The 15,455-nt window shown below is 40.0% G+C and overlaps 1 protein-coding gene and 1 long non-coding RNA gene across 2 annotated transcripts in view; one reads left to right on the plus strand and one right to left on the minus strand.

Moving 5' to 3' along the window:
- The first annotated feature begins 502 nt into the window (after positions 1-502).
- On the plus strand, positions 503-9,647 carry ZNF804B (zinc finger protein 804B). Its single transcript, XM_004582287.2, has 2 exons — positions 503-730; positions 6,050-9,647. Exon 2 carries the CDS (start codon positions 6,873-6,875, stop codon positions 9,645-9,647), a length of 2,775 nt encoding a protein of 924 aa, XP_004582344.2. The 5' UTR covers positions 503-730; positions 6,050-6,872.
- A 3,182-nt stretch (positions 9,648-12,829) lies between these two features.
- The window catches only part of LOC131482792 (uncharacterized), a 36,163-nt gene continuing 33,537 nt past the window's right edge, over positions 12,830-15,455 (minus strand). Inside the window, exons 2-3 of the long non-coding RNA XR_009247292.1 lie at positions 13,428-13,743; positions 12,830-12,998 (exon numbers count right to left, since the gene is read on the minus strand). This is a non-coding gene — a long non-coding RNA (uncharacterized LOC131482792). The remainder of the gene's footprint in view (positions 12,999-13,427; positions 13,744-15,455) is intronic.

Consider the following 15,455-nt stretch of genomic DNA (forward strand, 5'->3'; position numbering starts at 1 on the left):
GAGAAAAGATTAATTAAAGGAAGTGGTAGGTTAATTGAAATCAAGCAAGGCCAAGTCTCTAAACTGAGTTCAAATCCCTAATCCATTTTTCACTACTTCAACACAATATCAAAATATACATTTGCTAAATACCTTAACTAAACAGATGAATTAAGAATCACATTTAGACCTCGGAAGTAATCTTTCAGATGAACAGAAACAAGCCACATTCACACAGTGTGCTTAAAAGGACCAACTTAACAGGTGAGAGCCTGGGCAGGTGAGTGTGGGACTCCTGTCCCTTCATTCCCATCCCTATATTGCATATTTGTGCCCCTTATGTCTCACAGGCCTGCAAAGACTGTGGTTTTCTTGCCAGTTCATCACAGTATGAACTGGGATCCAGCCTTGCAGGGACCGTGACACACGTTGACAATAACGCAAGTGACAACAACATTGGTTTTACTAAATTTACCTTCAAGCAGAGGATAGCACTGATGGAGACAATGTTCTCACTCCTGTCTTAAAATCCAGGGACAAAGTTTAAATAAGAAGCCTTGTGAACAGAAAAGAGTATATTACTGTTTACAATACCCTCTGCGTGTCATCTCTCTCCACAGAGACTGAAAGAATTGAAGCAGCGGGAATTTGCCCGAAATGTGGCTTCCAAGTCCTGGAAGGGTGAGAAGAAGCAAGAAAGGGCCCTGAAACGCCTTCATCAGCTGGCTGAGCTGAGGCGGCGGTCTGAGTGGTGAGATCTCTCTGCAGGTGTACTGCAAGTGGCTGCAATGGCCAGAGCTGAGCTCCTCCAAAGCCAGGAGCTTCGAGCTTCTTCTGGGTCTCCCATGTGGGGTTCAGAGTCCTGAGGCTTTGGACCACCATCTACTGCTTTCTCAGGCCACAGGCAGGGAGCCTGACGGGCTGTGAAGCAGCCAGGACAGGAACAGGTGCCCATATGGGATCCCAACACAAGGACTTTAGTGGCAAGGCTACTGCACTGTGTCCAATTTGGGAAAATTTCAAGGATAAATCCATTTGCTTCACTGTAACAGTGTACAATTGTAATATAGCAAAAGAAATATCTAAGGTAGACTATCTCTGATAGTTCAAGGTTCATAAACCAATGACCTGAGGGATGAAGCTATTTTTGCCCTTGTCAACATCAGTAATTTATTCCTTAACGAAACGGTCCAAGAACAGCTTGGATATGCTACCATTTACTCCATCTTGTCAGTTCAAATGAACCAATATAGTTCCTCAGTAATGTGTCTTACATTTCATAATAATAATTAGAAAAACTATAAAATGCAAGGCATTTCCTTTGGGAATATAATTCTCTGTGAATTCCCCTGTTAACAGCTGAACTTAGAATAACTGAAACCCTCATCATCTAGCGGACAGACTAGATGTAATTAATGCGGTGACGGCCTCCACACAATGCCTTTTAAATAGTTACAATATAACAAGTATTACATTAATGCACTCTTGTAAGTGAAAAGTTGCAGTTTTACAAAAGTTTAGAACCACTAAGTGTGTTAAAGTTGTTGCCTCCAATGCAATTAAATTTGCAGCTTGCAATCTGTGTTCCTATGAATCATAATGGAGAACACTCAATGGAACTAATTAATGTATCTTGGTAGATATTGAAACATATAGCTCTGCGACAGAAGTTAAACCCCTCTTGTTTAAATGGAAACTAATTCACCATAGACAGGAATGGGCAACTCATGTGTTACCGCAAAATATTGCACTTCAAATGAGATTCCAATGAAGTGTTTCTGGGATCTATCATAAGCAAAAATAATTATTGTTCAGATTGTGCCTATAATAGTAGTAGCAATAATAATAATACCTATTATTATTATTGACTAGTATGAAGAAAACAGTCACAACATGTGTCTAGAGGTGAGATTATTACAGAAACACATGCTGTGAGGACCAAAGCAATGTTAGGAGCAAGGCTCTCACCTCGGAGCACAATTGAGGAAAGTGCTAGAATGCTGTTCCAACACATTAGCCAGTGAAATGACAGACAGTCCTATACAAGACTTGGGGAAAAAGTCCCAGGGTCTGAGGGTGTACGAGTGGTTAATTATGAAGTGTTGTAAGTTGGGTGATTCAGAAAAGGAGCAAGTTCTACCAGAGTTACAGCCTTAGGAAAGATCCTGCAAGTCAGGCCAGATTTTCCGAAAGACTCAGCAAAACGCGAGTCAACTTAGCTAACACACACATGGCTGTTTTCTGAGTATGAGCTTTTACATACTTCTCCATTTCTACTTGGCTGTTCTGTATATTCCTCTGAGAAAAACAGCATCTCAGGAGAGCTTTGATTATAACGGTGATGATGAAGCTTTTGGTTTACAAGTTCAAAGTATTCCAGAGCTGCCCATTAGTGCTGCTCCAAATTAGAAGTTCCAGATGTCCACATGGGAACCTGACTAAGTAAACACAAACCTAAGCACATGTAGATTAATGCCATGTATAAAGCAGCCAGGCTCTCTGGGTACAGTGTATATCATTATGAAAAAGATTCATGTCCCACTCTCTAGATATAAAAACTGGAACTAGGAAACTTGATTTTTTTTCTAATATCTACTAGTTGCTCTCCAGCCCATTTTTCTTTCTGCTTAAATGCTTCCATTAGCCTAAGGGAATCTACTAAACAGAATTATTAAATATTTTCATTTGGCCTCTGAGTTGGAAAAGAGATCATTGGCATCACTGTCTCCCCACAACTGGGAGACCCTTTTTTGTCCTTCTTCCTCATGAGGGATTCTGAGCAGAATGAGGCAGATCCCAAGATTCTTCTACGGCCCATGGAGAGAAAAGGTCAAATGATTATGGGTAAAAATATTTTGACCAAGCTGATGGAAAAGTGATGCCAGAAAACTGGCTAACAGTCTTAGCGAGAGCAGTTAACTTTGTCTACCTCCTGGGTGACTTCTACCTAAGCAGATCCCTCCGAATAGTTGCTGTGTGGAAGGATACTGTCTGTGTGCGATCTTCTACTGCACGCCCTATCAGAGAAATGAAGTTCCTTAAGTAAGAACTAGATACCGTGGGACATTACAAAATGACACCACGGAAGGAAATCATGCTGTGTTCATTCGTCTTTTTTTCCTGTCACGAATGCATGCTTTCTGCACAAGGTAGAGTTAAAGATGTGCTAAATGGTAGAAAATTAGAATCTGTGCTGGAGTATGAGGACATAGATTCCAGTAACAAGAAGTCGTTAAAAATACAAAAAGAAACTGACAAAGCTCTGAAGGCGGATTGAGGTAATACACCGCAAGCATAAAGGGATGAAGTATTATTGAGGACAGAATGCTAGAGGCCCAAAGCAGGAGGGACATGGGGACAAAGCTGATAGACCTTTAGGGAGTAGATGAGCATGTTCTCAGGGACCTGTGATGTGGTAAGCTGACCAGAGCTGCTAATACTCTACTGGCCCCTTGAAATTCGCTAAGAAAACACTTTCCTCACTCCACCCCCAAAGACAATGGTAACCATTGGCAGTGATGGATTTTTAGCATATGTAGAGGACAAGCTGGAAAAATAAAGCTTTTGTCCTATTTTGGGCCAAAAATGTGTATGAAAATAACACATTTAAAATATCACAAATACAGGAAAAAAATCAGACCTTCCAAAATAATAAAATTGAATTATATTTAAGATAAAGGGAAAAGTTCATAAAGCAAAACAAAAAATTATAGAACATGAAGAAGTATCAAAGAGAATCATTGAGGTTAAAATATCAAAACTTTACAAAAATGTGCAATCATCTGTGTAGATGTGATTGCAGAGTAACAGCAAGACATAAAGACTAAGGACAGAAAATAATAAAAATTAATAAAAGTAGGTTTAATTTTTTTAAATAAAGCCTGTGCATTGGAGAGACAAATAGTCTAAATGTTCTATTCAGTACTGCTCTTTTATTCTAACAAATCAAAACAAGCAGAATCCACAAAACCACCAAGATAGCAAGCAAAAATTACAGCAACAGTAGGTGTGTAAATTATAAAGTAATCTAGAAATAGTAACATAGCTGCATCTCAGCGAGATCAGGAATTGGGGTATGGCATACCTGCATGCTAGACTTTGGGGAGACTTTGGGGAGACTTGAGGTACAGCGAGGATCAGGCTGACGGAAGCACCTTAGAAAGGAGACCTAATGCTGAGGTGGAGGTGTTACTTCCCACCAATGCCTACACAGATGGGCGGTGTCTTCTGGGTATCAGGCTGTAGCTAAGGGCGGCCAAGGTTTCTGGACCTCTCACTCCACCCCTGGTCTGCAGGGACTAAATGGCCAGGAGTCATCACCACAGCAACCTTTATGCTCTGTGGATTTTCCTTAGTCTGGAAGGACATGTTCAGTACTCCATACACCACGTTGGAAAGGTCCTTTGAGGCCTTGTAGTTTAGAAGATAAAATTTCATCTCTAGAAACCAAGAAAAGATGCTTCAAAAGGGGAAGAAGATTAACATGCCATCTTAGAGGAAGTTTCCTTTGAAGCAGTTATGCAGCAGAAAACAAATGTATGTGTGCTGAAGCAAGTTAAAACCAAAAGCTCAGGAAAAAACAAAATACCTATGCACAAAGAGGCTCAAGATTAAGTGAAAGTAGACTAAAAATATCTACAAAACCGGAAGTCGTGTACCACATGTTGTCTCTGATGTGGAAGCTAACAAGCGATGCCAGTCTAACCTTAGGATAGTGTGGAGTGCAGTTTGGGAAAGTAGGTTGGATGAAAGGCGCCAAGACAAAGTAAGACAAGCCATAGGATGGAGCACTCCACAGCACAGTAACAGCTGCACATCACAGGCATGTATTCTATCTGACAAAGAACTGGACGGGAGGACACATGGACCGAGAAGGTGGCACAGGGTCTAGCCTCTAGATTGAACAGTTTACACTGTATGCAAGCATTTAAATGTTATACTGTCCCCCATAAGATGTTCAAGAATTATATGCTCCATGGCAATCAAAAATGATTTCCAATATTGCATAATTTAATAAAAAGACAAACAGTGCAAACAGTTTCATGGATGAAAAGAATTTGACTCCAAAATTCTGTGTCAGTTGACCAAATCATCATAACTAAACTCAATAAAAAAAGAATCTAAAAGTATTCTTTTAAATTACACAATAAGCTTTTATATTGAGACAAGAAAACGCTAGGTAAAAATTAAATAAAACAGAAAAAGTAAATAGACACCTCTAAGCATACAGAGTAAGAAAAATTCACTTCAAAAATCACCAGCTAAATGATACGATTTGTGTTGCTTGCTCCCCCCCGCCCGCCAGTTACATATTGTTTGCTAGACAACGGTCTGTAAGTAGGAGTTTAGATTAAATTACTTTTAAGTAATGTAAAATAAATCTCCACAGAATTGCACCTCTTACATGAATTGCCATTTCTGTTTTCTGCTGAAATGCTAATGAAGCTCTGTAGAATAATCTCTTTTAAATCATTTAAAGATAAAACATACACTTGCACCAATGGTAGAAAAAATATTTTGGGAGTAAGAGGCAAAATGAAATGATTTCAGTGGTTTGGAAATGTGTTACTTTGTTTTGCGTTTATTAATTAAATAAACAGCAAGTCAGAAACAAAGAACTAACCATCTTGTTTCAAAATAAGTGAACATGAGGGAATATTTTTAAACTGGGAAATTAGAAAATTATAAAATGCCAGAACCTATGTATAGAAACAAATTAAAGAAATATTTTTGAGCACTGGAAGTACATTTTCTGTTTTATGTGACTGGGTTATAAAACACTTTATAAAATAAAGTGAAGTCTGCATTTCAGAGTTGATAAACTCGTGAAGAATATTGTGGTGTAAACCCAGTACTTGATTTACTGTTATTTGATAATTTTAAAATAATATGCACTTAGTGCATTTTTAAATAATATATACAAAATTACACACATGTAGTTTACAAAAGCACAAATGACAAAAATAGAGTTCACAGATAAAATAACTTTTCACAGAGACAGTATTAAATGTGGACAGATAAGTATGATTCAAATCTGGAGTATTAATCATTTACATATTGTTGTTTGCAGTGTTTCTGGAAGTGGACCAGCATATAAAGCCCCCAGGGTAGCCATAGAGAAGCAACTCCAGCAAGGAATTTTCCCAGTCAAGAGTGGCAAGAAGGTGTCTTGCGTGAAGAGCGCTCTCCTCCTCAAAGGAAAAAATGTGCCCAGGAGCATTTCTGACAAGCATCGGTCCACCGTGTCTACCCGCCAGCCGCTGCACACGGACCCACGTTGTTGGCTGGGAAATCGGACACCACAGCCACCTGCAGGGCTCAGCAATGCAAACCCCAGGACAGGAGTGTCCTTCTCCTTTTCCAAAAAAGCTCATCTAAAATTAGACTCTTCAGCATCAGTGTTCAGTGAGAACACAGAAGAAAACCAGGATGGTAACAAGTCATCCATCTACAAAACAAAGCAAACCGTCCAGAACTGCAAGTGCTGCAGGTCTGCCAGTGAGGATACGCGCTTCTCCACCATCTCGCCACGCCAGCTGGAGAGTGTCTTACACAAGACCTTCTCCATCAGCTCCAAAGTTTTGCAAGACCAACATGATTCTATTGATAAGACAGTAGAAGACGTCAGTGGTATTCACTCTCCCATCTCTACATCTAACCTTCATCTTTCAGATGTAGAATCTTCTCCTTCCAGAAGAGAAAAAGAAACCAGAAATGCATTGAAGAACTCTTCAGAAACCCACATCAATCACCCAGGCCAAACAACTGCTTCCTGCAGCCCACCAAACATTTACAAGCACAGTGATGCCAGGATATTTGAACACTTGGATGAATTTTCATCACCAGAGCCAAATGAACAAAAGAGTCTCACACATTTGAATCCACAAACCAGAATGGAGGACAGGGAAAATTTTTTAGAGGATACAGAAAGAGTTAGTAAAAGTGTTCAAAAACTTGTAAGAGAGGGATGTCCCCATGATGTGACATCGAAAACTTTGCCTTTTCTCCATGTTCAAAGCAAGGATGGCCACACAACTCTCCAATGGCCTACAGAACTTCTGCTCTTCACAAAAACAAAGCCCTGCATTTCTTATGGCTGTAACCCATTATATTTTGATTTTAAGCATTCTCGAAACTCAAAGGACAGCCATGATCTGGAGGACTCAAACACATATTTGAGTAACAAGGCCCTGGAAGTGACAATAGAGAGCCAAGTCTCCAGCTTAATCAAAGACAGACCAAAACCAATCCAAGAAGATAATCCATCTTTGAAACCAAAGATAATGACAACTAATCAAGATGGGGAAATTTTCCAGAAAAAATGTCATTTGGGTCTCATTAATTCCGAGTCAAAAAATGGTGAGCATAATTTTAGTGCAAGTGGTTTGGAATTGAAGAATTCCAAAGAGCCTACTTACCTTGATGTGTCTTTCAGCGGCTGCATAGGAAAGAATAATGGCAATAATGAAATCAAGGAACCTCTAAGGGCCCATTGGCAAAGTTATGGAAGGGTGGTTCTAAATGATATAAATGAGAGCTTATCTTTTCCTACCAGCATCTCCAGGACTAAAAAGCCTAAACGGATGGCCTGTAGTTCTTCAGAGTTTGAAGATGCTAGCCATTTCACCTGGAATTCCAGCGCGTTGACAGTAGGGGGACCCGGTGACCATGGGAAGGACTTCAGTCTGATTTTGAATAGTAGCCACATCAGCATGAGCAGCAATGTTTCTGAATGTGGAAACCACATTTCAAAGAGGCACTCTCCAGAGTCATCTCTGAGTGGACATGCTAGCCCGTCAGCCATGTCCTCCGGCAGCGTCTCCAGCTTGAGAAGTGCTTGTTCAAGTCACAGATCCCATGAGGATGGGAGAGGAAACCTGTTCTACTTCTGTAGAAGAGAACGCAAATCAGTTGAAAGACATAAATGGAAGCGCAGAAGGCACGCCTGCTTCTGTGTGCCTGATGAGATGAGTAAGAGCACCTGCCCTCTAGCTGCAGCAAAGCAAGACGCAAACTGCAAAGTGTGGGAATCATGTAAGAACAAGCACTCCAAACACAGATACTGTCACTGTAAAGAAAAACACACACAAGGAAAAGTCCAACAGTTTTCAGGACCCAAATCCCCAAGAACCATCCACTGTGATTTCAGCTCACAAGATTGGTGTGCTGGAAGCAGAGAACTGCCCAATTGCCAGGGCCCTCGACAGAGCCGGAAGAGCTCTTGTGCAAGACAGGGACTTCATTGCTTCAATAAAAGCAAGAGTCAAGAGCCCTGGGTCAGTCCTCACTGCTGTGATCTGGGAAAAGCCAAACCCAGGCAGTGCACTTGTGAAAACGGGCACTGCCTTCTCAGGCACTATTCCATGGGCTCTTCACAAGCCAGAGAGCCAAACTCGACAGAAGGAGACAGGACGCCCTTGACTGCCAAGAGCCTTTTAGAAAGATTACGAACCAAGAAGTGTCAGGAACAGTCAGCTAATGCTGAGGTCTCTTCCAACAGCTGTACAAATCAGTCAGACTCTCATTCACAAACCCCATGTGAGATTCAAGTTGTACCACCAGGCTGTAGCAGGCCAGCACTGCCTCTGTCAGAAAAAGTACGATACAAAAGAAATGTTCAAGTTAGTGCAGTTCACGGGACTACTGAGAAGGACACCATCAAAAGTTTGCAGACCAATAATCTCACTGTTTCAGCAGACAGCAGTTGTGATAAGCACCTTTCTAAAGGTGTAACTCCCATAGAAGCAGGGTCTCAGCCACTAAATGGAATACAGAACCCAACAACGAAAGGACAATCAACATGTTCAACTGGTGATGTCCAATCTTTTATGTCACCCTGTGACCCGATCCCAAATGAATACCCTGGTGCTTTTCCATCCAATCGATTTATTAGTGTTGGTGATGCAACGGAGACCAAAGAGGATGCAATAAATATAGACTTACAGGATGTAAGCATGCAAATGAATCTTGTTGAGGGGAATATAAACTCTTGCCATGACAGAACTATGCAGAAGCATGACAAAGTGGAAGATGAATTGGAACTGCTCCATAAATCTCTCTCTCCCTCTTTAATGCAACAGCCCATAACATTTTCTCCCGATGAAATAGATAAATACAAGCTCCTCCAGCTGCAAGCCCGGCAGCACATGCAGAAGCAACTCCTGTCAAAGCATCTTCGAGTCCTGCCTGGTGCAGGGGCCCCTGCCTTCTCGGCGACCTCCGCTGCGCCGCCAGGCCCCGCTCACCAGCACGCCTCCATCACCGCAATCCACCACACCTTCCTGCAGCACTTGGCTGTTTCTGCCTCCATAAGTCCCCACGGCAGTCACCTCCCTATCGCCCACCTGCGTCCCCTCTCACAGTCACATTTTACACCTATTTCATTTTCAGCTCTGACTCCAGCCATTATCCCTGCACATCCCACGTTCCTAGCCAGTCATCCCCTACATTTAGTCACAGCTGCTCCTTTCCACTCATCTCACATAATGTTCCAGCCCCTTCCCCCCGCAGCACTCATCCCCACATTGTTAGGCTCTCACTTAAATCCAGCCACAACTTCGATTATCCACTTGAATTCTCTCATCCAACCCATGTTCCAAGGTCAAGAACTTTGCCATCATTCTTACGCAAGTCAGATGCAACAGTTAAATGCAGTCAAAGAGGCCTAAAATGCCCCAGCACATTTGAATTAATAGGTGTGTAAGCATTTCTTATGAAAAAAATGGATTATCACTACCTACAAAATGACGTATTGAAGGGATCTGATTCTTACGAGATCGAACATATTGATGTCAATTCAAAATTTGACCAATAAATAAATAAATAGGAATGGAATTGCCAATGGTTTAGTAAGACTTTTCAAGAATATATTTTAACTTGCAAAAATAAGAGGAAAAAATAAAATTACTTTGTATAAGCGCAAAAGGAAATGTATTGTTTTGATGAGTTCTTGGATATTGTTATTAAGTGGTAACGGAAAAGATTTAGGCTGAATAGTATTATTACAAAGAACAAATGCAATATAAGACTATGCTCCAGATGTTTGTAAAATGAATGAAAAAAGATGCATTTAGTTTTGTCAGCTACTGAAAGGTCAGAAATAAACCAAAATTTTAAAGCAGTTATTCAGGTTGAAAATATTACTTAATGAAAAACAATCCTGACACCAATTGTAGAATTTCCCTAATAAAATGGTGAACTTCATTTGTATGCCAAGATAACTTTTTAACTCTAGGAATTACCAAGATGTAAAACTAGGGGTGGTTAGTTTTTGTACAAAATGTGTGTACAGATTAGCATTAGTATTTGATACTGCAAAGTAAAATAGGCAGAGTAACATTTTGTGTATATTGGCCAAACTTTCAAATATTATTAAGGCAAAAATGTTAAGGTTTCTTTACATTTCTACTCAGAAAATTACCTGTACTCATTCAGTACATGTGCAATCAGATATAAAGGTTTGCAAATGTATTTTAAAATGTTTCGTACACACCTTATGAAGCATTTGGTGTGTTTTATTCCAGTGTATTACTTTTAAAAATATAATGATTAATGAATAAAACCATCATGCCTGTGGTTTTGCAAATTACTTGGACCATTCATTCAAAATGTTGTTCTTGGCCATCAAATTATTGCTTTTGCCTCAGTATTTATGATTGGCCTTCTCATACATTTATCATTTTGTCTGTTCTTTCTTCCTTTCCTTCCCTCCACTCTCCCGTTCGCTTCCCTTCCTCTTCATCCTCCCTTCCATCCAGCTCTCCTTTTAACAGAATGAAATCTTCCAGTCACTGATTCACTCCCCAAAGCCTTCAACAGGCAAATCCAGGAGCTTGCAGCTCAATCTAGGTCTCCTATAGAAGTGGAAAAGGCTCAAGAGCCAGACCCATTACCTGCTTCCTCCCAGAACACTGCAGGAAGCTGGAATCAGAAACAGCACCAGGACTCAAAACCAGGCCTAACCATGAAAATGGAGGCATCCCAAGTGGCGGCAACATCTTGCTGCCAAATTACCAGCCCATGTGCTTTTACAGTGTTCAACTGGGGGGAAAAAGAGCTAAATCTGCTTAGCAGCACATTCCTCTATAAGCGTGAATGTAAGAGAAAATCAAGCAGGACAGAGGGAGAACTGAACAGTCATTTGCTATGTACATGACACACATGTTCCACTGCCCCAGTGTGGAAGGGATCCCTCCTCCCAGCAGGGAATGTAGCTGCTTTTACAAAGGAATCCTGCTTGTTTCCACATCGCCTCCTCCCATCCTCACAGCTGTAGCTTGAGACCAATAGTGTCATCCCTCATTACAGAGGAGAAAAGGAAGGTTGAAAGCTTCAACATTGGATGCATAGTCAGCTGTAGGAAAAGGTCTCTGCTGTCAGGAAGACTCAGAATGGGAGGATGGAGAATTAATGGCAAAGTCACCAAAGATTTTACCATAAAGAAAAAACATGATTTCCAGGATATCGGCAGAAACTTGTACATTGGCAGTCTTGACTGGGATACAGAAGTGACAACTTCTAGTCTATTGAAAAAATTCGGTTAGAAGGAAAGGAAAACATGAAAAACAAAGCACAGAGTTCTACAAAAATTATAACCAACCACTGAAGAACACTGGGCGGATCCCAAAGGAAGGGGAGTAAGAGGCATATTCATTATATAACAGACCTGACAAATGGGCCAGCAGAGTAAAAATAGACAATCCAGAAAACAGCAGCAGCAACAAGTGTAATTTGCAAACAGAACTAGAGTAGTCCTGGGAACATGTTTAAAATCCTGCTCTGGGGAAGGCAAAGCCCCTGCTTAATTTTTATAGCTGTCTTGCGTCAGTTCCTTGGGTCAGAGCAGGGAGGCTCTGCCAGGCAGTCTGTTGACTAGCGATCACACAATGACACAAATGCCTGGCATGGAAATGATGACTCAATCTTACATTAACAGTTTAAATTGCTTACTCATCATTTCACCAAAGCAACAAAGATGAAGGTTACCCAAGATTGAGAAGTTGTAGACATTAAAGCACCACACAAACAAACTGATTAGAGACAAAAAAATCTCTTCCTCAAATCATGAGCACAGGCTGGAACACTAGGTTTTGTTTTTAATTTTACCTTAAGATTACCAAATTGTGGAAAACCTGAGGCCCGGGTTTTTATATACAGAATTCTAAAACATAGCAAGGTTTGTTACATTAGGATTATACTTCCACACAATTTCCTTGAATTCACAGAATTGTTAGAAGTTGATTTTGAGCATTAATTCCCTTTATCTTTTATTACCTGATACTGATGGACTGGCTTTCTTGGTTGGATTGCCTGGTGAGGTAAGTTTTTGTATCTGCCTAACTCTCAAAATGGTTAATTAAGAACTTAACATATTATAAGAAAACTAATATTTACACATATTCATGCACAAACACGTACCTGTGTTGCTTCACATCTTGGAGATCAAGAACCAGTCCACTGTTCCGTCCCCTCACTGGTACAGATATTAAAATCTCAGAGCATGGGAAAGGTCATCTTCTTAGTCTCTGCAAGATTTGGCAAGTAAAAAATAGAACTGGGCTACTACATCTGTATTTCCCAAATATATAGGAAATTGCAGTGATTCACAGAGTTCGGCATTTCCAGCACTTTCTTTTCGGTAGACATTTCACAGAGCCATCTCCTGCATTCGGCTTCACTTACAGAGAGCAGATTTCACAGGGACTCTTGTTTCTGTCAGCACTTAATGGAACCTCTCTTTCATTACTACACAGAAATATACTAATCCTACACAAGTTTCTCTAAATGGAATATTTAAGAATATGTTACTCAATATCACAGCGCCGGAGCTAACCAGCTGCTTCCTGCATGAAGCTCTCGCTGACTTACGCTGCTCCCTTTGGTGGTGGCAGCGTAACTTTCTGAATTCCATGTCATGTTGAGTTGATCCCAGAGCATACGTTTCAAGCAGTTGAAGCAACAGCTGGAGACATGGAGATGTTTGTTCCAAGAAGATGCCACCCCACGTCACAGGGAGGAATCTGTAAATAAACATCACACTCAGACATGCTCAGACATACTCAGCCTGTGTAGCCAGTTCACTGTTTCCTTCAATACAGTAGCATGCTGATCATCTCCAACTGGACTCACATTTCAGTCTCCAAAAATGCTCTCCCTAGGTGTTAGGAAAGATGGTTACACAGCTTCAAGAAATTATGTACACATCAAATCCAGTTTTCTAAAGACACAATCTGAAAGACCGAGTGTCACCTTATGTAACTAAAACACTTTGGGACAAAATCAATCTCTGGTCAGCACAACACAGGAAGACATTTATTTTTTTATTCCCCAAGTGGCAAATAGAAATATAATTAAAAAGCATGAGCGTGACAAATTCCATGCAGCAATCAGGAAAACAGGTGATGGCCCTTTGTGTCTGAGGTTGCAACCATCTCTGAGGTTAGACTTACCATTAAAATAGGAGTTCATCTGCCCGTAAGCCTGAGTCTGGAGGACTTTCAAAGGTCATCATTTTGTTCCAGCAAAAATATGATTCACTGCTTCTATTTTGGTAGACATTTGAAGGTGCTGGTGTTCCTTGGGATTAGGCTGTAGTACCACAGGAAGTGGCAGCTGGGTGGGTTTGGCTGTAGAAGACCATGACCTAGACTGAAGACCAGGGGCTATTTCATCCCAGGCAGCTTGGTTGAGGAGGAGCGCTTTCAGCCAGAGGTCTGCACTCATTTTACAAACTCACTTGTTCCTTCTGCATCTTACCACCTTTCCCTAAGAAGAAGAGCAAGAATCTCTCATCAGAAACAGAAGTAATTTAGGAAATTTGGAAAAACAATAGTATGTATGAGTGTACATGAGTGTGAATGTGTGCCTGTCCTGTTGATAAATACAGCCTTCAGTCGTAGACATTGGTCTTTGCTCAAAATAGAATTTTTCAAGGCATTTTCACATATTCAAGAATATTCAAGAAGAGATTTCTTAAGCTGTAAGTTCCTTCAGTATGTGAAAATTATAAAATAGTTGGTGATAGAAATTGTACAGCAATTTGTGATATATTTGTGATACAAATTTGTTACAGTAAGATCCCACCTTGATTCTATTTAATCTGTAATTAAACTGAATGGTATTCTGGCAATGTAATACATAAACTGTTAATTTTATTTTATATTCTCTGTACATAGCATTTTTTTAATTGTTGTGTGGTCAAGTAAACTGCACTACTGAACATGTAAAGCTGCTTTTTTAGGTTATTCAATAAATTATTTGGACTGTAGTTCAATGCAATATTTTTTTAATAGAAAGCTTAATAGCATAGGAGTGTTAGTTACATATTTCTATCAAAACATACCAAACTATAAGAACAAAATCAAATACAAAATGATATGGGAATATTCTGTATTTTGCATTGCTGAATTAAATGCATTTAAGCTTTTATTTATTACTGTACATATTTATAATCTATATTTAAATCTTGGAATTTCTTAGACTATTTATAAAATTTTAGTGTGATCAAATAAAGCGGTTTCCTCAAGCCGAAAATAAATGTGACTTTTAAGATTTGATAGATGTATCATTTGTTGAAAATTACTAACCACCTATTATGTGAAGACTGTTTGCTTTCAAAAAAGTTGTACAATACATTTAGCATTTTATCAAAGCTGTCTAGTTTCACAGTGTATTCTCTGAGAATATAAAATAGATGTGGTAGCATTCTTTATAAATTGTTACTGCAAATTTTGGAAAATAGTTTAATTAAAAACCCAATAAACTATTCTCCTCGGAAGAACTCAACAACAAGGCAATGCCTCCTGGAGCCCATTGCTTTGATACTTCTGTTCTGTGTAGAATCTGAGAACACGTGTTCCAGACAGGAGCACCGCATGCTGTCTGACTCTTGCTCATTTCCACTTTTACTTTCCCTGCCTCTCTATATTTACACCCTACGTTGTCTATTTAATCCTACTTTCACAAAAGACAGTTCACAGGTCCTCATCTTCATGCACTCGGACGCACACATTTGTTGGTGTAGTCATGACTGAAGTTTTCATTCCTTAATTATTTCATTTGTGAGCTTATGGAGTATGCATTATGGGTCAGACACTATTCAGTTATGTTCTTCCCAACAGCTACATTTGTGAGTTCTCCAAAATGAAAAGCTTTGATATTAGTAGGTACACAAAGACATAGGAATGATTACCCACATGTGGTTTGTAGCTTTATTGCCTGTGCCCCATAAAGCAAAGGTGTTCTGCTCTGCCACTCTGTAAATGATCATGAGACTCATGATGGAAACTGGGACCCACACACAATGGGTATCACATACCCTTGAGAGAGCTCTGCCTTGTTACACTTCATGGAACTCAGTTGAATCCCAAATAGCATTCATAAAATGTTTTAAATCCTTGGCCAGAAACCCAGCAAAATTATGTGATGTCGCTCAGCAATAAATGAAAGACATTTAGTTGCCTGGCACACTCCTAGAA

Source organism: Ochotona princeps, chromosome 20 (assembly GCF_030435755.1).
Source record: "Ochotona princeps isolate mOchPri1 chromosome 20, mOchPri1.hap1, whole genome shotgun sequence".
NCBI classification, from domain to species: Eukaryota; Metazoa; Chordata; class Mammalia; order Lagomorpha; family Ochotonidae; genus Ochotona; species Ochotona princeps.